This window comes from Sciurus carolinensis, chromosome 1 (assembly GCF_902686445.1).
Source record: "Sciurus carolinensis chromosome 1, mSciCar1.2, whole genome shotgun sequence".
Taxonomy (NCBI): Eukaryota; Metazoa; Chordata; class Mammalia; order Rodentia; family Sciuridae; genus Sciurus; species Sciurus carolinensis.
In genome coordinates, this window is record NC_062213.1 from 188,816,125 (window position 1) to 188,842,593 (window position 26,469).

Here is a 26,469-nt window from a genome sequence, read left to right on the forward strand (position 1 = left end):
CTATCTGCATATTTCTAAATAACAAACTATGCTACTGTCTCTTTGCATTTTCAGATATTTTAGCAACTGGTCCCCATACACAATTCTCCATCTTCTAATTTTTGTTAAAATGCTATTGACATTTATTTACATTATTACTTTGAAAATATCACTTTAAAGTTGAACAATGTTACACTATTATCACATTTGTTTTGGGGTAACCAATCCAGGTTGGAGGAAGGCCTTAACAAAATCGCAAGTACCTGATGTGTTTGCACAAAAGGGGATGATACTTCTGACATAATGGAACTGAATTAATGGTATTTACACAAATAAAACAAACACATGAAAAACAAGGACTAGGGTTGTAACTCAGTGGTAGAGTACTTGCCTCACATGTGTGAGGCCTTGGACTTGATCCCCAACACTGAAAAAATAAAAGGCAATAATTATTTACATAAAATTTTAAAAAATGTACAACAATCACAATGACTTGTAGAGAAAGTATTTACTATGTGTCTGATACAAAAAAAAAAACCCTTCGAAAGCTTTACAACTCTTGGATACAATATGAGGAAGAGAAAGAGGTTCTGGGTCAGGTGGAGGTTGAGTCCAGCCTACTCTGGGTACATGGTGGCCTCTGGACCTTAAGCAAGATAGGACAGCAATTCCTACCTTGAAGGGTTGTGAGGATTAAATGATTTCATGTTAAGTGCCTGACCCAGTTTAGGTTCCAGAACATAGAAGCTGTTTTTAAGAATGGGGTACTTCTTGCTGGGTGTTGTGATACATACATGCCTGTAATCTCAGTCTCTTGAAACACTGAGGTGACAGGATGGCAAGTTCAAAGCCAGCCTCAGCCTCAGCAACCAAGAGACCCTGTCTCCAAAAAAAGAAAAAGAAAAAAAAAAGAGTGGGTGGGGGCAGGCAGGGCACTTCTCCAGCAACTCAAGGCAGCTGAGACAGGATTCCAAGTTCAAGGTCAGTCTCAGCAATTTAGGGAGGCCTTAAGCAACTCAGCAAGACCCCATCTCAAAATTTAAAAAGAGGTCTGGGGATAGAGCTCAGTGGTAAAGTGCCTCTGGGTTCATACCCCAGTACCTTCCCTCAGAAATAAAAGGGAAATGGGGAGAACTTGAGATATAAGCCAAACTCAAAAAGGACCTTGTTTTTTCTCATGTGAAAGTGAGAGGGGGAAAAAGGAAATGAAAGGTGTGTAGGAGCTCAATAGAGGAAATGGACCAGAGGGAGGGAGGAAGGGAGGGAAAGGGGATATATTGGAAAATGATAACGGTCAAATTATTTTATATGCACATAAAAATATGTAACAAATCCCATTATGTACGAGTGTAATGCACCAATACAAAACAAGGGGAAAAAAGACAAAGAATGGGGTATTGTAGTTGGGTGTAGTGGTGCACACCTGTAATCCCAGTTATTAAGGAGGCTGAGGCAGGAGAACAAGGTCAAAGCCACTCCAGGCAACTTGTTGAGAACCTGTTTCAAAATAAAAATTTTAAAAAAGGACTGCTGCTCAGTGGCTGAGTGCTTATCTAGTATGTACTCAGCTCGTATTCATTTTTTTATATGAAACATCAATATCCAAAAATCTCACCAAGCACAGTGGTGCATGTCTGTAATTCCAGTAACTCAGGTAGCTGAGGCAGGAGGATCACAAGTTTGATACCAGCCTCAGCAACTGAATGAGTCCCTGTCTCAAAAAATAAGAAGTGTGTAGCTCAGGGGGGTAAAGCACCTGTGAGTATCCCCAGTTCCAAAAACCAACACCCAAACCAAACATCCAAGAATCTCCCTGGTACTAATAACTTTCCTAATACAGACTCTACATGAGCCAGTACCATGACAGAAATGTTTTGTTTACATGGCCCAGTACAAAAGGCACAAGCCACATGTAATTATCAAGTACTTGATAATCAGTGGTTTATACAACTGAAAAATATATATATATTTTAAATTAGAAAAATTGACAAATTCAAATAGGCATACCTAGATGGTGACCACTATATTGGGGAAATCAGTTCTGATTTGGTTGCTCAAATGCTTATGAAAAATTTCTTTAATACACACAAATTATCTTAAGATACTATACAATGTTTAAATAAATACATCAGCTACTGAAAACAATACAGGTAACTCAGTAAGCATTTAGAAATGTACTACACTCAAAAATCTTCAACAGAGGCATTATCCAGAAAAACCCAGTCCAAAATGCTCCCTCATACTCATAAGTAAAATGTCTTATTTTTAACCCAGTAAAAATTCGGTGATTTGACATATAGCAAATGCTGAAAACTCTGATCTTCCAGACTTCAATGTTTTTAATATATTAGTGAGTAGGGGAGAAAGAACTGAGCTTCATAATCATACACAGACGCTTTCATGAACATCAACCAGAAGAACCACAAAAACATTGTTGACACTAAGGGAGGCCATACAAATCGCACAAATAAATCCTCTGGCCAACATAAGGACTTGTTAGAAATTTTTTCATCATATCTATTCCTTAAATGTGGGCACTATCTTGTTTTTTATTTACATTTAAAGAAGCTAATTAAGAGTAAAGGTGTTATTCAGCCCAATTTTCTCCATTTTAAATAATGGAAAATAAGTTATTAATTTGCAATAGTATTTATGATTTTTAAGAGATTACTCATGGAGCGTCTGTTAGGCTCATATAATCCATAGAAATGTCAGGGGAAAAAGACAGAACATATTTAAGGCAAAGTATTCTAAAACAATGTTCTAAATTGTCTGCAATTACTGAAATTAATCTCAAACATGAGCTTTGGCATAATTATGACAAAATAAATAAAACTAGTCAAAAAGAAAAAAAAAAACTTGATTTAGGACTAGAAAATTCAAAGATTCATCCCATTTCTCTTGTGTTATGCAGCATCATTAAAAAAAGACAGCAACAAACCTCCAGTGATTCCTGAAACATAGACACCCACCAACTCTTCTCTCCTTTTTGGTAGATTTTAATTGCCCTGGGAACAGTCTACTGGCAGTTGGCTGTGGGCACCTTGGGACATCTCGACATCCTTTAAGCTGAAGCCTTGACACCAAGTTCACAGGCATGGGCCTTCCCAATAGTGCCTGACACATGGCAGGTAGTCCCTTAAAAGAACAGGGAGTGTATAGAAAACAAGTGACCTGTTTTATAAAACTTTAAATTTATTCAAAGTGTTAAAAGATTTCACTCTTCCCTCCAAAATATTTTACAATTAAAAAAAATCAAAAACTATTTTCACAGCCACCATACAAGTTGCTGCTTCCTTTTCTGATCACCAGCTTTTGCCCCTCCAACTCCTTCTCCTCTCTTCCTCCCCTCTCAGTATTGCTGTTCATAAAACCTTTCATCCTCTCTACCCCATGCTGTGCCCAGCCCTGCCTTGCCCTGCCCTGCCCAGCCCAGCCCAGGCCAGCCCAGCTCAGCCTGGCTTTCAGGTCCTTGGTTGCAGGTCCAGCCCAACAAATGGGGAAACCACAGGCAATGCCTGAGACAAGAGTATGCTTTGTGCTTCTGGGAGAACAGCTTTTTGGCTTTCTCTTCATCAAGTGGATCACTTGGACACCTGTTTAGAGCCAAATATTTGGCTTGGGGTTGTGCACAGGCCCTGTAGCCTTGCCTTTCCTCCAGACTCCCCCAGGCATGGGTCCATGACAACTGGGCCTGATGACTGTACCAGCTGTTTGCCTGTGGACTGTTAGAAACACAAAGACTAGAACTGGTCTTGATGTAGCCCCGACTTCTCAAAGTTGTTCTTTTGTGAGCACAGCCAGGGCCAGCCAGGACCATAGGGAGGTAGGGAAGTGCGAGGAAAGGCCTGACCACATAGGTCTGGGATGAGTAATGTTCCTTCTGACCAACCCTCCAATCTCCCTCCCCCTTCATCCTGCAGGTCCCAGGATGATTCCAGAAAGAAGGAAGAAAAAGAGAAAAGGATTCTGCTCTGCTGATGGAAAAAAAGCAGGAGATGACAGTGCTCAGGCGGGGCTGGGGAGAAGCCTGCTGGAATCTGTAGGTGTCTCTGCTTCCCTGTTCTGTGAGGGGGGCAGGGGAAGGAGCCAGGCCCTCAGGGGCTTCATCAGCTCTGTTCCTTGTCCTTGACTAATAAGACTGTATGCTGGCCCCCACTGGACACAGATAAGACCACACGGTTCTCCAGCTGTTTGCCAGTCATCTCTACAGGGCTCCAGGCGTCCTCATCCTGCCCTGTGCCCAGCTGGTAGTTGGTGCCCATGCCCCAGGCAAAAACACGACCTGTAGTGGGAGAGAAATGGTGGCAGCTGTCTCCAGGATCCCTGGCTCCAACTTTCTGCCAGAAGCCTGGAACATGAGGGTGAATTCTGGCCTTGGCTAATAGCAGCCAGATAAGGCTCCAGTCCCTGGGAGTTCAGGGAAGTTAGAAGTAGTCAAGGAGACAGTGTCCTTCTGCACCGCTAAAAACTTCTCTCTGCTCCCAGACATGAGATTTGCGGCCTTAAAAGACTGACTGCTTCCCAAATCCCTGCATCCACCCTCCATTCTCAGGACCAATTGCCTTTGAGACTGCTATGGAAGTTCCCCAGCTGGGAACGCCTTCCTTTAGGGTACAATGCCAGTCCCCGCTTCCTCAGAGGTCTTCCCAGTCTCAGATCAAGCATCTCTGCAAGCCTGACTGAGACACATCCCCAGCCCTTTTAATTTTTTTTTTTTTTCCAGTACTGGGGATTTGAACCCAGGGTCTTGTGCTTGCAAGGCAAGCACTCAACCAACTGAGCTATATCCCCAGTCCCCCTTTTAATTTTTTGAGACAGGATCTTGCTAAGTTGATTAGGGCCTCACTAATTTGCTGAGGCTGGCCTCTAACTTGTGGTTCTCCTGCCTTAGCCTGTTGAGTCGCTGGGATTATATGCATGCACCACCATGCCCGGCTTGCCAGCCTGTCTTCTAGCAGCTCTCTATTACTACACCCTCACCCACTTAGGCTTTGGCAGTCACGTGTTGGCATCCTCCTCTCCTATGCTGGCCAGGACCCTGACTACTCAGCCTATTTTTTTCCTAAGACTCTGAAGTATAACTCCCTGGGAAGCTGGGACATAAAGGGGTCATCACTTGGGTATAGAGAAGCCTGAATTAGGAAGTCTGCAGCCCTGGATTCAAGTGCCACTGCCTCTCTGGGTTTCAGTGACATCTCCTCTCTCTTCTTCTCCTCTGCAGAACTAATCACTTCTAGCCAGGCACTGTGGCAGGCATGTGCACCTGTAGTTCTTACACTCAGGAGGCTGAGGTGGAGGACCATTTGGGCCCAGGAGTTTGAGATCAGCATGGGCAACATAGTGAGACCCAATCTCAAATAATCTGTTCATTCATTTATATTCATCAAACCAGAGAGCTTCTGAGAGTCAGGAGTAAAGTGGTGTTGTAGCGAACACTGACCCCTGCATCTGAGCTCCAGCATGATGGTGACAGACATCAGGGCCTGCTAGGGAGAATCACGACCCACAGGCCCCAACCAGACCGGGTGTGGGCAGCCCCACTCACCATCCTTGGTCACAGCATACCCCACAGAAGCTCCACAGGCCACAGAGGAGACGGTGGGCAGCCTGGAGATGAGGGTGGGTATGCTCTTCTCTTCGGCACCCTCCCCAAGGCCCAGCCGCCCATACTCAGCCCGGCCCAAGCTGTATGCTTTTCCTGTGGGAAGAGGGAGAGATAAGCAGTAGTGGAGGACATGTTCTGGGCAAAAATGGACAGCAGGCCAGATGAGTCCCCATATCCTCAGGAGCCTGTCCCACTCTCAGCATGGTCAGAAGGAGGTATGTAGTGCCGCATCCCCATTTTGGGTGAGTCCTAGGAGAATCTCCACATAGACCTCCAATGAACTCATACTTGAAAGCACCAGGACTCTGGGGGACAAAGGTGACTGTTATGGACCCATGTCTGGCCCAAACTGTAGAACAGACTCAGGTCTGGCCAGGCCTGGTCTGCCTCTAACAGAGATGACGTGGAGGTCCTACCTTCTGAATCCAGACAGACTGTATGGTGCTGGCCACCAGAGAAGCCCACCCAGGATTTGGTGGAATTCTTGAAGGATGTCAAGTTCTGGGGTATGAAGCAAGATTCTGTGCCCGGTGTTCCTGCCATCAGGGGTGAAGGTGTTCCAGATGTTTTCTCACTCCCATCCCACAGCAAGGCCACCCTCACCAGGATGAATATTCTCACTTTACAGGTGATACAACTGTGGCTCAGGGGGGTTAGGGGACTCCACAAAGGGTGCATAGTGAATAAGTGATAGAGCCAAGCCTGGAACCCAGGTCATTGGGCCACGCTTATGCTGGGTTCAGACTCACCAAGCTGATGGTAGTTGGAAAGGCCAAAGCCATAAATGTGGCCATCCTGGGAAATGGCAAAAGTGAAATAGGCACCACAGAAGGCATCCTGGAATCTCACATGGCCCCGGCTTCCCCTGCATTTCAGCATCACACACTTGGGGATCAAGAGTCGTTCTGTAGGTAGAGAAGCAGGGTTGGTGACCAAAGCACATGGCCTTTCTTTTCTCTGATTCTGGGCCTATTTCTCTTTACTTTCAAAAGCCATCGGGAGGAGGCCAAGCAGGAACTCTAAACCTTATTTTACAGAAGAGGAAACTAAAGCCAAGACAGTGTAAGTGTTATGTTCAGATTCCCACAGTATTACTGGTAATGTTTATGTGGAACTTACGATGTGCCAGGTATTCTTCTAATTAACTCATCTATCTTCACACAATACAGTGAAGTAAGGTTAAAGACTGGTAAGTTTAGAGATAAGAAAACTACAGCCAGGTCCCACAGCCAGTAGGTGGCAGAACAGGATTCAAACCCAGGGTAGCTGGGCATGGTGGTACTCACCTGTAATCCCAGAAACTCAGGAGGCTGAGGCAAGAGGCCTGAAAGTTTGAGATCAACCTCAGCAACTTACCAAGACCCTAAGCAACTTAGTCAGACCCTGTCTAAAAATAAAAATATAGGGGCTGGGGAGATAGCTCAGTGGGTAGAGTTGCTTGCCTTGTAAGCACAAGGCCCTGGGTTCGATCCCCAGCACCCAAAAAAAATTAAAAATAAAAATAAAAAAAATAAAAATATAAAAAGGGTTAGGAATATAGCTTAGTGGTACCCCTGGGTTCAATCTCTAGCACCAAAAACAAAACAAATAAAACAAAATAAAACAAATAAAATAAAACAAAATAAAACAAAAAACAACCCCAAACCCAGGATAGTCATCAGTCTCCAAAGTCTGAGTTCTCCTTTTTACTTTTTTTCACTATTGGGGAATGAACCCAGAGTCCTGCACATGATAAGCAGGTGCTCTACCACTGAGCTATATACCCAGCCCCATTTTTAAAAAATCTTTGAGACAGGGTCTTGTGAAGTTGCCAAGGTTGGCCTCAAACTTGTGATCTTCCTGCCTCAGTCTCCCAAGTAGCTAGGATTATAGGTGTGTGCTACCACACCTCACTAAAGTCTGAGTTTTTAAAGTGTGAGATCTTAACCAATGCTACAAGTCTATTTGATCCAAGTCTGAAACTCAAGAGATTCCCTCCTGCTTTGAGCCACCACTCGGGTTAGTTTGTCAAGTTGCACCACTGGATGTACTAAAGCAACTTACCAAGGCCCTGCCGACCACCACGGTTAGAAAATAACTCAGGCACTCGGCCCAGCTGGCCCTGCTCCCCACAGCCCAAGGTGTAGAGGTCACCATCAGCTGTCAGCATCACCAAGTGGTCATTTCCTGAAGATGAGAGGAAGGCAGAGGACGCATGGCTTGTCTGTAAGGCCCAAGGCTGAGTCAGCCCCAGAAGGTCCTCTAGCTCCTGCCCACAGTGAATACTCCCAGACCCACCTGAGGCTACCTTCACCACTGGTATGTCCAGCTGCACCTGCACAGGCACCATGCTCTTCTTCATGGGCTCCAACAGCCCAATCACACCATTATTGTCCTAGAAGGGAAGGAGAGAGCACTTATCAGCTAGTCCTACCTACCCTGTACCAGTCACATCCAGGCTTGTGGGAGGCCACAGAGCTGTCTGGTGAAGTACAGTGAGTGGTGGCAGAAGGGATGAAGAGGCAGGCAGGAGGCAGGTCACACACTGAAATATTTATGAATAAAATCATACATGATCTGAGATTTGCATTATAATAATTAAGGAGTGAGTGAGTAGAGATATGTCTGGCTAAAAGTTGATAACTGTTGAAACTTTGTGGCAAGCAGATGGAAAGTTCAATATATAATTCTGATTACTTTCATATATGTTAAGAAATTCTCCATAAAAATTTTAAAATAGCTTTGATGAGGAAACTCATCAGATTCCTTTATTTTTTTTGAGACCTCAAAATAAATACCAAGATACTAATTTTTAAAAAAATTTTAATTGTCCCCAGCACCACACACACACACAAATTAGTTGTAGATGGACACAATATCTTTATTTTATTTATTTATTTTTATGTGGTTCTGAGAATCAAACCTAGTGCCTCACACATACTGGACAAATGCCCCACCACTGAGCCACAACCCCAACCCCCAAGATGCCAATTTTAACGCTGAAACTGTTTTTTAAACTACATTCCCCTACCTTGGGAACACTGTGATGTGACAATTCCTGCCTCACTCCCCCAGACCCTCTGGAAAGCAGGGAATAGGGCTGGAAAGGGGAGAAGGGAACACAGGTAACGGGATGGGTGATTCTTTTTTTTTTTTTTTTTTTTGTGGTACTGGGATCGAACTCAGGGCCTTGTGCTTGTGAGGTAAGCACTCTACCAGCTGAGCTATCTCCACAGCCCAGGATGGGTGATAATAGCAGTTTCTAGATCAGACTCAGCCAAAGGCATCTTTGACCCATCTCTTTCCCAGGACATGCATCTCATAACATCAGATTCAAGGAAAGAGCCAGTACTATGGACAGGCCAAAATGAAGAAATCAGAGATTTGGATCTGGACCCCAGCTTGGCCTGTGGGCCTTTATCAACCCACCAATAAGTAAGTACAATGGTAGTAAGGAGGCTGGATAATTTTTTTTTTTGGTACTAGGGATTGAACCCAGAGGTGCTTACCCACTGAGCCACATCCCCAGCCCTTTTATTTTTTTTATTTTGAAACAGGGTCTTGCTAAGTTGCTGAGGTTGACTCTGAACTTGTGCTTCTCCTATCTCAGTCTCTGAGTCTCTGGGACTATAGGCATGCACCACAGTATCTGGCCAGTCTTTTTTTTTTTTTGGGGGGTGCTGGGGATCAAACCCAGGACCTCATGCATGCTAGACAAGCTCTCTGCCACTGAGCTATACCCTCAGTCCCATGAAGTCTTCCAGACCCAGTCTTACCCGGAATGAACCCCACAGGAAAACACGGCCATCCTCGGTGAGGGCTGCTGTGTGGCTGTCTCCTGCTGACACTTGTACCACCTTCTCTTGCAGTTCCACTTTCCCGGGGACCATGTCTGAGCCCTCCACTGATGTGTCCCTTCCCAGGGCACCCTCATCATTGCAGCCGAAGGAGTAGACCTATGCCCAGGATGCCCCCATTAGTGCAAGATCTGGCCTCTCAGTCCACTCTTATTTAGGCCATTCCTTGCTTGGCTAGCCAGCTCCATCTCCCCAGTGAAATGTGTATGGCTCAAAGCTCCTGTTCCAACCCCACCCCACTCCACCCTGGCCCCAGGCCTTGTACAACCCCCCAGCCTACCTGGCCACTTTTGCTCAGACACACGGTGTGCATGCCCCCAGCCTCAGCCTGCACAACATCCTCTGGAATGGGCACCAAGGCAGGCTTCTTCCTCTCCATAACATTCTCACCCAGGCCCAACTGGCCCACGTCGCCCTGGCCCAGTGTCAGCACCAAGCCTGGTTCTGTGTTGTGGGACCTGTGTGAGACTGAGGGGTGGAGAAGATAGCCCCTGAGTGGGCAGGATGACAGGAGAGAGGGAGGTCACTTGATGGGCTCTGGAATCAAGAATCAATCTTGAATCTGGTTCAAGCCCCTGCTCTGCCACAAGTTATTAGTATGACATTCTTGAGACTATGTTTCCTCATCAGTGAAACAGGGATAACAAAAGTACCCATCTCAGAGGGTTTCTGTGAAGATTAAAAGCTGAGCACATTATTAATGTGACAGGAAGGAATGGAAACAAGGAGACTCCATACTGTGAAATGAATCTTGGTGAGAGGAAGAGGACCATGAGGACACCAGGTAAGTTTTCTCGATTAACCTAGGCTGTCTGTCAGGAGTCATGGTGCAGTTGGGGCTCAGATAATATCTACCCTTTACCGACTGCTTGCTCTACTTTTGATTTGCTCTGCAGATTTTCCATATTTAGGATCTTGTATTACAGAAAAGGGAACAGAGCAACCCAGAGGTTCAATCACCTTCCCAGGGTCATAAGGCAATTTAGCAGTCTGCATTGAAAGCAAGGGAGACTATATGGATCAGAGCAGTCACCAGTCTCTACCCTAACCCTACTCCATCCCCGGGCTGTGATTTTCAAATTCTGGAAATATTCTCAGAGGAAAAGTGACCACTCTGAACCTATGGGACAGCCCACTGGCAGTTGAAGAGGAAGGGGCAGGCCACAGAAGCATCTGCAGAGAGGTTTGTGCCCACCAGTGGGCGGCACAAGGCCCTCTACTGGCCAATGGAGGCCTCCCGCAGCCCCAGACAGCCAATAGCGTCCAGCCTCTCCTCCAGGGGCGTGGCCATGGCCTCCAGGGCCTGGGGGCCCGCGTAGAGAGTGCACTGAGCAGGGAGCCACCTGGTTGGGTTTTCTGGTCAGGAGGGCTCGGCCTGCAGGCACCTTGGCAGGAGCGGGCGTTGGGACCGCGGCGGGAGGCAGTGGCCCTCACTGCCTGGTTACGAGAGTCTGCAAAAGACAGACACTGTCTGAGTGTGGGTTCACATACCCTCTTCCCAGATAGGGGGTGGCTTTCTCTTGTTCCTGCCCCACTTCAGGATCTCAGAAAAAAGAAAACCACGAATTCCTCCCTCAAATGCTGCCAGGGAGTATGATAAGAATCACATTGTCTGATTTAATCCTCACAACAGCCCAGAGAAGTCAGTGCTGTTCTCATCTCCATTTTATGAAGTGGGTAACCCAAGCTCAGCCAAGTTTTAACTTGCCTATGGTTACACATCTAGAAAGTGACAGGACATGACCTACCTCTGGAAATCAGTGGTCCTAGTCAAAATACATTACTGCCTGGAGCAAAATTCTAAGATCTTTTTTTTTTTTTTGGCCAGCCTTACTGCTTTTAGACAAGTCTTGGCTTTCTTTTTGTTTTGGTGGGTGTGTGGGTGTGTGTGTGTGTGTGTGTACTGAGGATTAACCTAAGGGCACTTTACCACTGAGCTACATCCCTGGTCCTTTTTATTTTGAGACAGGATCTTGCTAAGTCACTGAGGGTATAACTAAATTGCTGAGGCTGGCCTTGGACTTGCAATCCTCCTGCCTCAACCTCCCAAATTACTGGGATTTCAGGCATACACCACCACCACATTGGGCTGTCAGCCCAGTTTTTAATTCCTTGAGGATGGGATTCAATGAACTATAGGAGACCCTCCAACTGAGTGGGGTCCCTAGACAATCCAAGCCCCTCATCTTTCAGGGAGGAAGGAGCCCAGTCCCAGATTCCCAGGGTTTCAAGAGGCCACCCACAACCAGAAAAAAGAGGCCACAACCAACTTACCCTTCACTTTCTTGCTTTTAGGGATGGCATCTTCTGGGGCTGATCTTCTCTTAGCTATGCGCTTGGGTGGCATCTTCCTGTCCTGAAAAACCCAGCCAAATACTACATGTTAGACGTGGCATACATTTTCCTGTGCTAATTATGCATTATTTATCAAAAACCCTAAGCAGCTGGGGATGTAGTTTAGTGGTAGAGCACTTCCCTAGCATGCACAAGGTCCTGGGTTCCATCCCCAGTGCCACAAAGAACAAGGCAACAAAAAGGCTGGGGATGTAGCTTAGTGGCAGAGTTCCCTGATTTCAACCCCCAGTGCTCCTCCCCCCACACAAAGTGAACAGGTAAGTTCAAGGCAGACTACCATACAGGAAGAGGACTAAGGTAGCCTGACCGCCAGGCCTTCTAGACTCCGAGCTTGTTCTCCAGACTCCAGGACTGAAGAATCTCTTTGTGTGAATGGTCCCCAAGAGGGAAAGGAGGAGGGCTTCCATGTTAACCAACATTTGCTGAGTTGCAATTATGCCAGGCACAGAGCTGGCACACTTTATACCAGAAATTCCTCTCCCAGATTCCCCATGAGCTTGGCTAACTAGAAGGTGCACAGAGTAGAAGTCAATTGAGAGGATGCTGAGAGCAGAGAGAAGACAATGAGGCAGCTGGAGCTTCTGGGTGGGCTGCTGACATATCCAGACAATGGGTACAGCTTCCTGTCGTGGTGGAAAGCACACAGGTTCTGGTCTCACAGACCTGAGTTGCCTTTGAACCCCAGACTCTTCATCTGTAAGGTGGAGAATTTTAGGCACTGCACATGGCTGCTGTGCATAACCACAGAGGCAGGTCCTTTGCGGGGGGAGTGGACATCTTCTAAAGGGTGAAGCCTTGTGCCTGTTACCTGCCAGCATATTCTCAACTGTGCAAATTATTTCTTTCTACAGATTACCTCCCTTACTGTTCTGGGTGTTTTTTTATTTTGTTTTGTTGGTGGCAGGGGTCCCACCCAGGCCCTGCACAAGTTATAGTATAAGTTCTACTACTGAGCTATGCCCCCAGCCTCTGAGTGTATTTTCTTTTTCTTCCTCTTTTTTTGATTCTGGGGACTGAACCCAGGGGTGCTTTACCACTGAGTTATATCCCCCATTGCTTGTTTTGAGACAGGGCCCAAGTTGCTTAGAATCTTGCTAGATTACTGAGGTTGACTTCAAACTTGCAATCCTCCTGCCTCAGCCTCTTGAGTCACTGGGATTATAGGTGTGTGCCACTGCACCCAGCTCCTGCATGTTTTCTTAACCACAGTCTATAGGACTTGTCTTTTGTCATCATGTTCACATTCCCACTTTCTATACCCTATTTCTATCTTCAAGTTTACAGTTAGGGAGAAGAATGAGACACAGTTACAAACAAGTCAGATACAGAGTCAGTGTCTACTAATGAGCAGGCACCTATGATGTGCCCACCTTTTCTAGGGTGTCCTGAGGTAAGGCTTATTACTCTAGTATTACAGATAAAGGAGATGAGGCTCAGGAGAAGGTGCCCCAGACCACACAGAGGTGGGATGAAATCCAGGTCTCCTGACCATTCCCCACCCACAGCCAGAGACACCCCCCCACCTTAGTTTCTTCACTTGTTGATTGAAGTGGATAGGCAAACTAGTATAGACAGTCTACCAGAGCCTGGTGTTCCTGCTACAATTCCCTGTGACCTGACCACAACCTGGATTCAGCAAGGGGAAACCAAGCACTCTGGGACCACAGTGGATGTCTGTTCCCTCCACACCAGGAAGCAGAACTTGCCTGCCAGACTCAGGGGCTGAAGAATCTCTTTGTGTGAAAGGTCCCCAGGAGGGAAGGGAGGAGGGCTCCCATGTCAACAAACATTTGCTGAGTTGTTTTTATGCCAGGCACAGAGCTGGCATACTTCACACCAGAAGTTCCTCTCTGTGGTCCCTCTAGTATATGGAGCTGTGCCTGGGCCTCTGTGTTCGTTTTTCCTGGAGAAAGGGACCACAGCTTTCAACTGATGTTAGCACCACTGCTTTATGGAAATTATAGGACATCAGAAATCCTCATCACATACAACTTACCTTCATTTTACATATAAAGAAACTAAGTTTCAGGGGGAGTGGTAGCCCAAGGGCAACGGATTCCTGTTCTTGTGTTGTCTTTAATTGAAACCTGATTAACTCCTAATTCATCTTTCCAAGCTCCACTCTCATGCCCTTCTTTGGGGAAAAATTCCCTGCCTCCTCTACAGAACCAGTGTTCCTTGGTCCTGTATTCTAATTATTCACACTATGACCCTGCTGTACCAGAGTTGCTTCAGTCCACACAGTATCCTTGATCACAACACTCACCCATACCATCATGTCTTTATATGTGCTGTGCACCCTGCCTGGATTCCTTGACCCCACCACCCTCCCACCCTCCCACCCTGGGTTGGCCTCCATGGTTCCATCAAAACTCAGTCAAGGGCTGGGATTGTGTCTCAGTGGTAGAGCACTTGCCTAGCATGTGTGAGACACTGGGTTCCATCCTCAGCACCACATAAAAATAAATAAGTAAAATAAAGGTATTGTGCCCATCTACTACTAAAAATATATTAAAACAACAACAACAAAAAAACAGTCAAGAGTTACTTCACCTGGAAAGCTATCCCTGACCCTCGTGAGCAGGATTGGCGGGTCTCTCTTTGCGGTTACTGTAACACTCCGTATGTTCCACTGAAGCTAGGACACACAAGTCACACATTCTGATGAATGACTCCCCAGCAGCAGTGCTCTGGGCGCCAGGGGCATACTTTTGTGATCACACCATAACTGTGGACACACACAGAGTCTCTCCCAGGGCTGTAAAGGCCACATGAGGCCTGCCCCTTTCACCATTGTTGCCCAGCACTTTAACAGCGGCACAGAATGGATGGCCAGCAAATAATCTGTTCACAGACTGAACTGATGCGGCGTTCTGGACACACTTCTCCACCGCCAACAGTCGAGGAGGTGCCTGTTGATGCTGAGGCTCCTTTGCTCGCAGCGGACCCTCACCACCCCACCCTCGGGCTCCTAAAGCAGACCCTTCCGGGGCAAAGTTCCCCTGTTCTGCAAACCGCATTCTCCAAACGAATGCCGGACAAAACCCTCTCCCTGCTGCGGAGACGCAGCCCCAGCCGTGCGGCCAACCAGCCGCGAGGCACGCGGGTCCGCGCACCGGGGGCCAGAGAGGTCGCCGCGAGCCCAGCCCGCCGCACTCGGGCCGTTTGAATCTCCCGCCTGCGCTGGCGCCGCGGCGGAGGGGCTGCGCGGCCCCGGCTCGGGTGAGGCGGGGCCCGGCTGGCCGCCCGCGGGGCCGGAGCACGCGCGCCCGCACCGCGTCTCACGGCCGCCCGCTTCGCGTGGGCCGGCGTCGCGCGACTCCAGCAGGCGCGCGCAAGCAACGATCCAGGTCGCCGTGCTCCGCCCGGGCCGCCCCACGCGCCGTCCTCCCCACCCGACTCTCCGTACGTCTCGGGGCGACCTACCTTGGTGCGGGTCGGCTACAACGAACTCCAGCGATCACTGGCCGGGCCGCGAACTGCCCCGGAGCATGCGCTCTGCAGGCCTCCGGCCCCGACCCTGGCCAGAAAGGAAAACAAAGAGCCCGGCGGCCCCTGGCGGCCACCCCAGAAAGTGCGAGTGGCTCGCTCCTGAGCGGGAGCTTTGACCAGGCTCTCACCTGGCCTAGCTACAGTGGCGGTGTGTTTCGGAAGCCCCAAATTCGGCCAAGTGGACTGACAACCAAGTGACCAGAATGACTGCTTCAATCAGGTTCGTTTGGGAAAATCTGATGCCTAAGGGTCTGTTCAGAGAAAAAAGTGACTTTTTTCTGTCCTCAAGAGGGTCTCTCCGGGGAAGATGAGAAATCACTTTCAACAGGGTCATAAGAGTTCGCACAGGGCGGGGCTGGGGCTAAAGGCTCAGTAGTAGCAAGGCGCTTGCCTAGCTTGTGTGAAGCACTGGGTTCGATCCTTAGCACCACATTAAAAAAAAAAAAAAAAAAAAAAAAAAAAAAAAATTAAATAAAGGCATTCTGTCCATCTGCAACTACAAAAAAAATTAAAAGTTAAAAACAAAAAAAGTTTGCGCAGGGCCATTTTAGTCAGCATGGGGTTTAAGAACACCTTTCCTGGGGCTGGGGAGATAGCTCAGTCCGTAGAGTGCTTGCCTAGTAAGCACAAGGCCCTGGGTTTGATCCCCAGCACCCCCCCCCCCAAAAAAAAGAACACCTTTCCTAGTCTAGAAGGACAAGGCATTCTGGGAGAAGCAACACTTGCAAATACAGGGAGCCAGGAAAGCGCAGGGATGTTGTTGGAAATTGCCATATAGATGGGGGCAGAGGATGCTGGATGGATGATGGATGCTAGTTCTTGGGTGTCTATGGAATACAGCCTCTCTTCTGAGGCAATGGGGAACTAGGGGAGGGATCTGGCTCCCACTGACATGAACAGAGTTTTGAGAACAAAGTGGAGAATGGGCTTGTGGAAAAGGGAGCCAAAAAAGAAAGAAGATAGGGTGTGAAGTGCACCTGGGAGTTGAAGAGGTGAAGCACCAAGCATAATACCCTCTCTTGTCAACACACCCCTTCTTCAGGTTGCAAAGTTCAGGATTCCAGGTATGCCCTGAGGTGACCTCTCAGGCCACTTGATTGTGTGTCTTGGGGTTTCCCAGGTCAGGGCAGCAATCTCTGCAGAAGGGTATTTTCTGTTATGCATTAATTTTGCCTCCAAAAACATTTGGTGGGGGGACGGGCTGCAAGTGAACCCAGGGCTTCAGTCATGCTAAACATGATTTCTATGACAGAACTACACCCTCATCCCCAGATGGACATTTTTGATCAATATTTTCCAACTGAATTTTTCCTATTATGCAGTACCCACCCCAAAGCACTTCCCTGCCTTCAGAGACTCTTACCTGTTCAAATTTACCTCTGCCTCCATCGTGGACTCCTTTTTTGGACGATATATTGCAAAATTTCTCCAAGTTTTTACCCTGGGATCTCTGATTTCTTTCTCTGTTGTCTTCAAGATCTTATTCATTCACATAGCTTTAATGTAATGTAAAAAAATGATATTACCTATTTTGTAAAGCCATTTGTTAACTACAGAAACATGTCCATGGGCATTAGCTCATTTGTTCTTCAAAAAACCTCATGAGTTGGAAAATGAAATTCAAAGAGGTTAAGTAAGTTCCAGGGTCATCACACAACTGGTGGAAGGAGACCTGGCTCTTGTTTAAGGCTGTGCCATCACATTTTTGGGGGGTCCAGGGGATCAAACTCTCAAGGCCTTATGCATATCAGGCAAGTTCTCTACCATTGAGCTATGTCCCCAGCCATGGGCTACCACCTTTTAACTGACAGGTCAGCCCATGTGGGCTGGTTCTGATGTCTACCCCAAGTTGCCACCCTGCATCTCTATCCAGAAGACCCAACAACTTTTTTTCTTAATAAATTGCTCAGGCTGGCCTTGAGCTTGCCATTTTCCTATCTCAGCCTCCCAAGTAACTGGGATTATAGGTGTGTGTTATGCCCAGAGACTCCAGATCTTTTTTTGTTGGTACCAGAGATTGAACTCAGGGGCACATTGCAACTGAGCCACATCCCCAGTCCCTTTTTTACATTTTATTTAGAGACAGGGTCTCGGGCTGGGGAGATAGCTCAGCTGGTAGAGTAGCTTGCCTCGCAAGCACCAGGCCCTGAGTTCGATCCCCAGTACCGCAAAAAAAAAAAAAAAAAAAAAAAAAAAAAAGAGACAGGGTCTCATTTTGTTGCTGAGGCTGGCTTTGAATTTGCAATCCTCCTGCCTCAGCTTCTCAAGCAACTGGGATTCTAGGCATGCACCACTGTTTCCGGTGCAACTCAACATCTTAAACTAAATTCAAAATAAATTTCAGTACTTCCCCATGGATGTAGACTCCCTCCCCCAACTTTATACTTCCAGCCAATATTAGGGTTCTCTGAAAAGTACAGGTTCAAACCTTGTTTTCTTTTAAAAATTTTTATATTTCTATTTAGTTGTTTAAAACTATCCTTCTGGCTGACTTTCAGTGAGATGTTACCCTGCTTAGAAACCTTTAAAAACTCCAATTCAACAAGTATTTCTTTCGTGCTGTGCCTGGAGCACAAGGCTACAAATGCCCTGAGCTACTGATTTCCCATTTCTCTTTTAGCTGCTATACTACACTTTGAAGGTGCCCATTACACATTCCTACCCTCTCACCTTTACTTGGGGTAGGGAGAATACCTACCTACCTAGCTGAATTTTTGATACAAATATATATGTAAACATATATATTTATTTATTGGTGGTACTGGGGATTGAACCCTGGGGTGCTGTAGCACTGAGTTATACCCTAAGCCTTTTTTTCCCTTCTCTTTTTAAAATTTTGAGATAGGGTCTCACTAAGTTGTCCAGGGTGGCCTTGAACTTGCAATCCTTATGTCAACCTTGAGCTGGGATTACATGCATGCAGCATCACCCAGCCTGAATTTTATATATATATATATATATATATATATATATATATGTATGTTTCATAGTTCATTTTACTACCATTTTTTTCCTTCCACATTTTTTTGTGCCGGGGATTAAACCCAGAGGCGCTTAACCACTAAATCACATCCTCACATCCTCAGCCCTTTTGTGTATTTTATTTAGAGACACAGAGTTGCTGAGGCCGGCTTTGAATTTGTGATCCTCCTGCCTCAGCCTCCTGAGCTTCTGGGATTACAGTTGTGTGCCACCGTTCCCAGCTCTTTGCACATTTTTATTGATGCATTATAGTTGCACATAATGATAGGATTTCTTTTTTTTTTTTTTTTTTTGTAGTTGTAGATGGACAGCATGCCTTTATTTATTTTTATGTGGTGCTAAGAACCCAGTGCCTCACACACTCTAGGCAACTGCTCTGCCACTGAGCCCCAGCCCCATAATGATGGGATTTCTTGTTACATATTATATATATAATAATTTGGAATTCTTCATATATATATATATTAGTTTTTTGGTACCATGGATTGAAACCAGTGGCACTTAATAGCTGAGTCGCATCCCTAGCCCTTTTTAAAATTTTTAAATTTTGAGACAGGGTCTTGCTAAGTAGCTTAGGACCTTGCTAAATTGTTGAGGCTGCCTTTGAATTTGCAATCCTCCTGCCTCAGTTTCCCAAGTCACTGGGATTACAGGTTTGTGCCACTGTGCCTGGCAACAGCATTTTAATATGTTTTAAGGCCCAATTCAGCCCCACTTCCATGAAGACTTATTAGGTCCACATAACTTTTTTGTCTCTGAATCAAACATTAGCTTTTTTTTCATACCCTGTCACTTTTTTATTGAATGTGAAAAAAAGAACTGTTGATTAATTGAACCTGATCCAGAAGTGACAGAGATGATAGGAGTGATGGAATTGAAACAGTTATTATGGCCTGGGGATGTAGTTCTGTGGTGAAGCTCTTGTCCGGGTTGTGTAAGGTCCTGGTTTCAATTCCCAACACAAGTAAAACAAAACAAAACAAAAAACAAATGCAAACAATCTGTTATTTTTTGATACCAGCGATTGAACCCAAAGGCATTTTACCACTGAGCCACATCGCCAGCCCTTTTTATATTTTATTTTGTGGCGGGGTCTTAAGTTGTTTAGGGCCTAAGTTGCTAAGGCTGGCCTCAAACTTGTGATCCTCCTGTTTCAGTCTCCTGAGTCACTGGGATTACAGGTGTGTCCCACTGTGCCCAGCCCAATGTCTGTGTATTCAAAAAGTAGAAACATGGGGCTGGCATGGTGGTACATGTCTATAATCCCAGCAACTCAGAAGGCAGAGGCAAGAGAATCTCAAGTTCAAGGACAGTCTCGGCAATTTAGCCAGATCCTGTATTGAAATAAAAAATAAAAAGGTCTGGGAATGTAGCTCATTGGTAAAGCACCTCTGGGTTAAATCCCCAGCACCCACCCCTACAATCCTGAAAAAAAATTAAAAAAAAAAAATCTAGAAATTAATAACAGAAAGATCTTTTGTCAGGCAAATGAGCCTGTAGTCACCAGCTATTTGGGAAGCTGACCCAGATCACTTTGAGCTCAGGAGTTTGGGGCCAGCCTAACTGGCCTGACTCCATATCTCTTCAAAACAGATTTCTGGAAAACTAACAAATGTTTAAAAACTGAACAGTTTTAAGCAAGCCACGGATCAAAAAAGTAAAAAAGGAACCTGAAAGTACTTTGACATTAATTAAAATGAAAACATAACATATCAGAGGTTTGTGGGATGTCGTTAAGACTCATTTGGAGGTAATTTATAGCAAGCACTACATCAGGAAAAAAAAAAAAAAGGTCTCAAATCAATGACCTTAGCTTCTACATTAACTAGGAAGAAAAACTAGCCCCCAAATAGATTAAAAAAAAAAAAAGGAAATAATAAAGATCAAAACAGAAAGCAATGAAAACAACACAGAAAAAGGACGTCACCAGCCAGCACTTGGTATGTGGTAGGCATGGTCCTAGGTACTTACATATGCAGTTCCTTTCCTTCAACTAGGTTAGGTGGACATCAATTCAAAAATTATTTCATTATAATGATGATCATGAAGGAGTGCTCAAAGTGCCAGTCTGACCCTCAAGTGTCAGTGAGGTCATTCTGGATGCTTAGAACAAGGCAAGGTGAAGATGGTTTTTAATGGTTCAGGCTCTTGGGAGTGGGGTTGTAGCTCAGTGGTAGAGAGCTTGCCAAGTATGTGTGAGGCACTGGGTTTGATCCTCAGCACCACATGAAAATAAAGATATTGTGTCCATTTACAACTAAAAAATATGTATTAGAAAAAAAGGTGTTCAGGCTCTATGGTTGGGCATGTTGGCCCACATCTCTAATCCCAGCAATTTGGGAGGCTGAGGCAAGGAGGATCACAAGTCCCAGATCAGCCTCAGCGACTTACTAAGGTCCTAAGCAATTTATCAAGATCCTGTCTTGAAATAAAAAATTAAAAAGGGCTCAGGGGTTAAGTGCCCTCTGGTTCAGTCCCCAATATGTGGGGGGCAGAGATTCAGGGTGTAGAAACTACCAGTCCTTGAAATCTGACCCTGAATAAGTAACCTAACCTTGTTTCCCTTACTTACAAAAATGGACTGAATAAGCCCCTGCACCACACCAGCTGTTGTGAAAATTAGATAATTCTAGTACATGGTATAAGCTCATCAAATGTTAAGATTTTTGTCACCAGGGTGTGGCATCTTAGTGCATGGGAAAGTCATGCACAAAGACAGGGGTCAAAGAGTGAAGTGTGGCTAGGGAAGAGCCCTCATTCTCCAGGAAACTGACTTTTCTTGTGATAATTTCCTTAACAATGCAACTGTATTTACACATATGGAAATATTCCATGTTAGACTTGAGCACCTCCTCTTGGGACCAACACCCAAAGGACACCAAGCAAAGACTCTATTCGTGGTTAACTATTTACATTTGCCTAACAAAAAATCTCTATGGGGCTAAGGGCATTAACTCAGTGGCAGAGCACTTGCCTAGCATGCCTCAAACCCTAGGTTCTACTCCTGGTGATGGTGGTGGGGGGTGCTGGTGTTCTCTGGTTTAAACCAGATGGAAATGCCGTTCATATTAGTGATGTGTAGTCTATTGCCTTGTTCTAGAGGCTTTGCCACTTTCAGGTAGTATAATGTGGGCTAGTTCCTTGCCTGCAAATGGGCACAAAAAATGACTTTGGGGCTAGGGATATATAGCTCAGTGGTAGAACATGTAGCATGTGAGGCCCTGGGTTCAATTCCTAGTACCAGAATAGCTAATGCCTTTAGAAATGCAGAGAATTAATTAGATGAACCCTACACATATTACCACAATGCCTGGTTTAAAATCAGGATCACCTTCAACATGATTGTGTACTATATTCTCGGTTTAAGCAATCAGAAGAATGTTTGCATGCCTGTGGCGTCAACTATTTTGGGAAGCTGAGGGAGAAGGATCCCCAGCAGTTCCAGTCCTGCACAGACAATTTAGTGAGATCCTGTCCTCAAAACAAAAGGGTTGTGGTTTAGTAGTGGAATGCTTGCTTAGCAAATGTCAGACACTGGGTTGGACACTATGACTTCAAGAACAAATTAGAAATCCTACTGTCTGCTGCATGCTGACCTTTACAAGTGGGGCTCAGAACATCAGATGTCTCATGTACTTAAGCAGTCAGAAGAGAAATCGAAAACTCTCAAGCTAGTGACACTATGGAGAGAAAATCAAGTAACTACACCCCAGAGATGGGGTATGTAGATTGAAAATGGTCAACAGGGCAGCCCCAAGAACTACAACTCACATTCAAACTGATCCACTTGCCACAAACCTGTTCCCAGTGACTTCTACAACTCTTACCTTCTAGGTGGTTCCCCTCTAGTCCACCCTTTAGGGACTTGACCCTCCTACACTGCAGAGGCTTAACCAGCCTTCCATTGTGACTTAACTCTGTAACATGATGAAGCAGGCTAACAATCTAAGGCCCAACTGCTTCACAGGTAGGATTAAGCAAGCACACTAGCTGTACATGCGGGACTATTCATCCCTTAAGGTCTTTCCCATATGGCGGGGAAGCATGAAAATATGTACTTTCCCAAGAAAAAAAGGAAGAAGGGCAAAGCCTGGAACTTTAAATCTTGTGACATTATACTAAGTAACAAACTGCACCATTCAGTTTGGCTGAAGTTCCTAACATTTTTACATGAAAGAGAGAACCACACAAATACATAGTCACTTTTATTTCAGTTCACAAATACATTAGGCTTGCCTGAAAAACATGTTAGGTGTTGTCACAAATAGTAGAAAATGGAAATCAACATTAATTTTGCTCAAGACTACGCATTATGTTCTTTTGTAATTCATTTATTATAAAAACACAATTGGTTGTTTGGAATTTGGAAAGAAACAAGTAATATCTTAATTTTAGAGTCATTTTGACAAATTTCAACTTCATAGGCCTAAAGTTTTCTTTTTGGATGCTAGAAATTAAATCCAGGGCCTCAAAGGCCTTATTTTCTCAAACCCAGTGTTTTCTTGAATTCCTCAATTTCAGGTACTTGGTGAACTACGTAGCTAGAATTTGCATTCCCTAAGAGATGATTTTCAAACTCTTAGTACAGTTTTTAAAATTTAAGTTACTATTCTTACTTCTGATTAAAGGATCCCAAAATAAGTATTAGGTCAACAGTTAAAGTTGGATGCTGCTCCTCTTCTCCTGAATGAAAACAAACAAACAAACAAACAAAAAAAAAACAAACACAAGATCAGAATCCCAAAGATATGTCTAATTAAAAAATTCTTAGTATGCTAGGTATTGTTTCCTGCATGGTTTGTCTCCTCAGTCATTGTCCAAAAGACTCTGAGAAGTTGTAGGAATATGCAGGCGCAGACACAAAGCCCAGCTTCATCTCCAACGTTGTGGAAAGGGACTGTACATCATGGGGCAAGAGCCCTATGCTCCCCTATGCCACCTGGACAGAGCCCGGGGAGAGTGACCTCCCGGGGTATCCACGTTGGAATGCTTGATTAGTGTGGAGTTGGAATAGCTGACAAATGCCAATGGCCCTAAATATCTTTGTCCCTCAAAACATCCTCACAGGCTTTAATTTTCCTCACCTCACCATACCTGTAGATAGATTGAAACTGCTTCTAGTAAATCCCAAACTAGCCTTTGCTAATACTTCATGGTTTATATACTTGAACATTAACAGTTTTAAGATGCACAGCCTCTTGAACCCTGTGGAACTGTATATGCCAACTAAACACTTAGCTCCCAGGGGCTCCGCCTGGAGACATGCAAATCCATACAGCTCTTCACAGAAGACTTTGCCACTGTGCCTTTGGTTAAGAGACCTGAGCTCCACTGTAAACCTTTTCACTTATAAGTAGACCCCCTCCCCAACCACTTATGATGTGAATATCTTAGAAGCTACTTACCCAAAGAAGTTATTTAGGATCATGAATTCTGCAAAACAAAGTGTTCATTTATCAATACAGTAACAAAGGTTAAAGCAAGTCTATCTCAAACACAGGGGATTAACTTCAATCCAGATGTAGTTATCTAAACTACTTTGTTTCCTGCATGGTTTGTCTTCTCAGTCATTGTCCACAAGACTCTGAGAAGTTGTAGGAATATGCAGGCGCAGACACAAAGCCCAGCTTCATCTCCAACGTTGTGGAAAGGGACTGTACATCATGGGGCAAGAGCCCTATGCTCCCCTATGCCACCTGGACAGAGCCCGGGGAGAGTGACCTCCCGAGAGTATCCACGTTGGACCATTACTGGAATTCACTTAACTTACAAAAGACTGTGGCAAGGAACAGTTTTATCTAACTGGTAGCGACTCCCCTGGATGTTATGTTAGAACCTCAACTCCAAAATCGGAAAACGAAGTTCGGCTTTTAAGATCAGCAAGTCTAGAAACCCCATTGAGCTATTACAAGTCTAGAAACCCCATTGAGCTATTACAAGTAAGAAGGTAACAAACAAGGTAGAAAACAGACCACCCAGCATAATTTCAAATAAAGCACACGGTATCGCTACACTGCCCCAATCGCAACAAATGGTAGGACTAAGAGAGGCTTGCCACGAAATTTGGACACTTTCCTGAAGGACACTGGGGCTCCGCGGCCCACAACCTGCTCAGCCCCGTCGCATGCCTAAATGTAGTTTGAATGGATGCCGTTAAAAGGTAATCCTTCTAAACGACATGATCCTCAGGGAAGGCTAGATGCCTTCCCAAGGTAACAGACCCAGAGCGGGGGGGGGGCCGGGGGGGGGAGAACAAAAAAAACCCACCGAAGTAGAAATACTCACCTAACCCAGCAAGTTCTCCGCGATAGCGTCACTCCGAAAGACCGATTACGCTGAAGCATCCATATTTATATCCACGAGGGGACCGGAAGTCGAGGAAGGTCCACTGCGCCTGCGCAGCGCCATGCGCGCAGAGGGCATTAGAAATTCGCTAAGGCTCTTGGGATCTAATGCGGCTAAACTACCTTCCTGCCTGAATCAGAGGCTTCTCGCGATTCTAGAGCCCTCGCGCGGGACTTTACTGGGCAAATTATAGAAACAAGTTTTGTCGGTATGTAGCTGTATAGTTTCGTAACAAATAGGAAGTTTACTTCTCAACAATTGGCTCCCTCGGTCTGTAAGGAAACGCCCTTAGAGAAACTGACAAAAAAAAAAAAAAAAAAAAAAAAAGAGGAACTATGCAAAATAGGAAAAGACGTTCAGAAAAACACAAAGTCCTAAAAGGAATTGAATCTGCCCTATCGCATGTTAAAGAAATAATCATTTGATAAATACTTAACAGAATTGCTACTACATGACTTGGCTAAAGTTAAACACTTCCTATACACAACAATGGGTATGTAGTTAATGCTAGCGAACTTAAAAACTAGTTAAAATGGGGGTTGAGGGTGTATTTCAGGGGTAGGGTAAGAGCCTGGATTTGATTTCTGTTACTGAAACAAAAACAACCAAAAAAGACAAAACCAAAAACATTTGGTTAAAATGATAATTTTTTGTGTGTATTTACCACACAAAAACACAAACTGTATTAATATGAAAATGTAGGCAAGTAAAGAATCCTGAAGATACATATTTACAGGGCTGGGGTGTGTACATCAGTGGTAGAGTGCTTTTTATGCTTAAGGTCCTGGGTTTGATACACAGCACTGCAAAAAACAAAAACAAGAAATAATTGAAATTCTGAAAATGTGATAGAATTTTGTGTACGGAGTTAGGGGAGTAAATGTTAGCTATGTTGACAGCCATCACAGCCAGGCTATATTGAGTAAAAACTCTGATGGTGTTTCTCCTACACACTAGATTTTGTGCTGAGTGCTATACATTTATTATATGCTATCACAACTATTTTTAAACAGTATGATTACCAAATTTTAAGATGTGGGACAGGGTCCAGAATGGTGGTGCATGCCTGTGATCCCAGCAACTAGCTAGACCGAGGTAGGAGGATTGCAAGTTCAAGGGCGGTTTCAGTAGTTTAGTGAGACCCTCAGCAACTTAATGAGACCTTGTCTTAAAATAAAAAGAGCTGGAGGTCGGGGTTATAGCTCAGTGGTAGAGCACTTGCCTAGTATGTGTGAGGCACTGGGTTTGATTCTCAGCACTGCATATAAATAAATAAAGGCTCATCAACAACTAAAAAAATAAAAATCCTAAAAAAAGCAGGTGGACAATTTTTTTAAATTCAAATATTTTTTATTTTTACAGACACATTTTGATTCATTGTACACAAATGGGGTACAGCTTTTCATTTCTATGGTTTTACACAATGTAGATTCACACCATTCATGTAATCATACATATATAGAGAATAATACTGTTTCATTCTACTGTTTTTCCATCCCCACCCCCTCCAACCCCATTTTCCTCTACACCATCCAAAGTTCCTTCAGTCTTCTCTTTCCCCGCTACCCCCCATCGTTATATATTGTCATGCACTTATCAGAGAAAACATTCGGCCTTTGGTTTTTTGGGCTTGACCTATTTCACTTAGCATGATATTTTCCAACTCCATCCATTTACCAGCAAATGCCATAATTTTATTCTTATTTATGGCTGAGTAATATTCCATTTTGTATATATACCACAATTTCTTTATCCATTCGTCAATTGAAGGGCCTCTAGGTTGGTTCCACAATCGAGCTATTGTGAATTGAGCTGCTATGAACATTGATGTGGCTGCATCACTGTAGTATGCTGATTTTAAGTCCTTTGTGT

The 26,469-nt window shown here is 44.9% G+C and overlaps 2 protein-coding genes and 2 non-coding genes across 16 annotated transcripts in view; 1 reads left to right on the forward strand and 3 right to left on the reverse strand.

The window, feature by feature from the left end:
• Positions 1–197: 197 nt before the first annotated feature.
• Rcc1 (regulator of chromosome condensation 1) lies at positions 198–24,693 on the reverse strand. 13 transcript variants are annotated; one of them, XM_047547738.1, is made up of 18 exons: positions 24,538–24,669; positions 23,658–23,685; positions 22,869–22,935; positions 16,634–16,766; positions 16,248–16,406; positions 15,205–15,690; positions 14,332–14,416; positions 13,485–13,681; positions 11,698–11,779; positions 10,767–10,874; positions 9,704–9,891; positions 9,343–9,522; positions 7,865–7,961; positions 7,631–7,753; positions 6,337–6,492; positions 6,004–6,123; positions 5,528–5,680; positions 198–4,264 (listed from the first exon to the last, which is right to left on the reverse strand). In XM_047547738.1, exons 9-18 carry the CDS (start codon positions 11,768–11,770, stop codon positions 4,089–4,091), a joined length of 1,374 nt encoding a protein of 457 aa, XP_047403694.1. In that variant the 5' UTR covers positions 11,771–11,779; positions 13,485–13,681; positions 14,332–14,416; positions 15,205–15,690; positions 16,248–16,406; positions 16,634–16,766; positions 22,869–22,935; positions 23,658–23,685; positions 24,538–24,669; the 3' UTR covers positions 198–4,088. The 13 variants fall into 13 exon arrangements, with proteins under 13 accessions (XP_047403694.1, XP_047403702.1, XP_047403684.1 ...); XM_047547746.1 differs by lacking the exon at positions 13,485–13,681 and having other exon boundaries at positions 15,205–15,521; XM_047547728.1 differs by lacking the exon at positions 13,485–13,681.
• Positions 13,985–26,469, forward strand: part of LOC124965521 (translation initiation factor IF-2-like) — a 31,449-nt gene continuing 18,964 nt past the window's right edge. Inside the window, exons 1-2 of the mRNA XM_047526563.1 lie at positions 13,985–14,021; positions 14,705–15,490. Of these exons, the coding sequence (XP_047382519.1) occupies positions 13,985–14,021; positions 14,705–15,468 (801 nt within the window). The 3' untranslated portion in view covers positions 15,469–15,490. The remainder of the gene's footprint in view (positions 14,022–14,704; positions 15,491–26,469) is intronic.
• Positions 23,033–23,237, reverse strand: LOC124968550 (small nucleolar RNA SNORA73 family). Its single transcript, XR_007105762.1, has one exon. It is a non-coding gene; the product is annotated as a small nucleolar RNA SNORA73 family (small nucleolar RNA).
• LOC124968555 (small nucleolar RNA SNORA73 family) lies at positions 23,790–23,995 on the reverse strand. The gene has a single exon (XR_007105763.1). It is a non-coding gene; the product is annotated as a small nucleolar RNA SNORA73 family (small nucleolar RNA).

Bases quoted from the DNA above. Each gene is read 5' to 3' on its own strand.
- Rcc1 (XM_047547775.1), bottom strand. From the start codon at position 11,770: ATGCCACCCAAGCGCATAGCTAAGAGAAGATCAGCCCCAGAAGATGCC. The intron at 9,892-10,766 runs GTGGCTCCCTGC...TCCACCCCTCAG, and splicing joins TGACCAGAAAACCCAACCAG to TCTCACACAGGTCCCACAAC. The intron at 5,681-6,003 runs GTAGGACCTCCA...CTCTTCCCACAG, and splicing joins AGTCTGTCTGGATTCAGAAG to GAAAAGCATACAGCTTGGGC.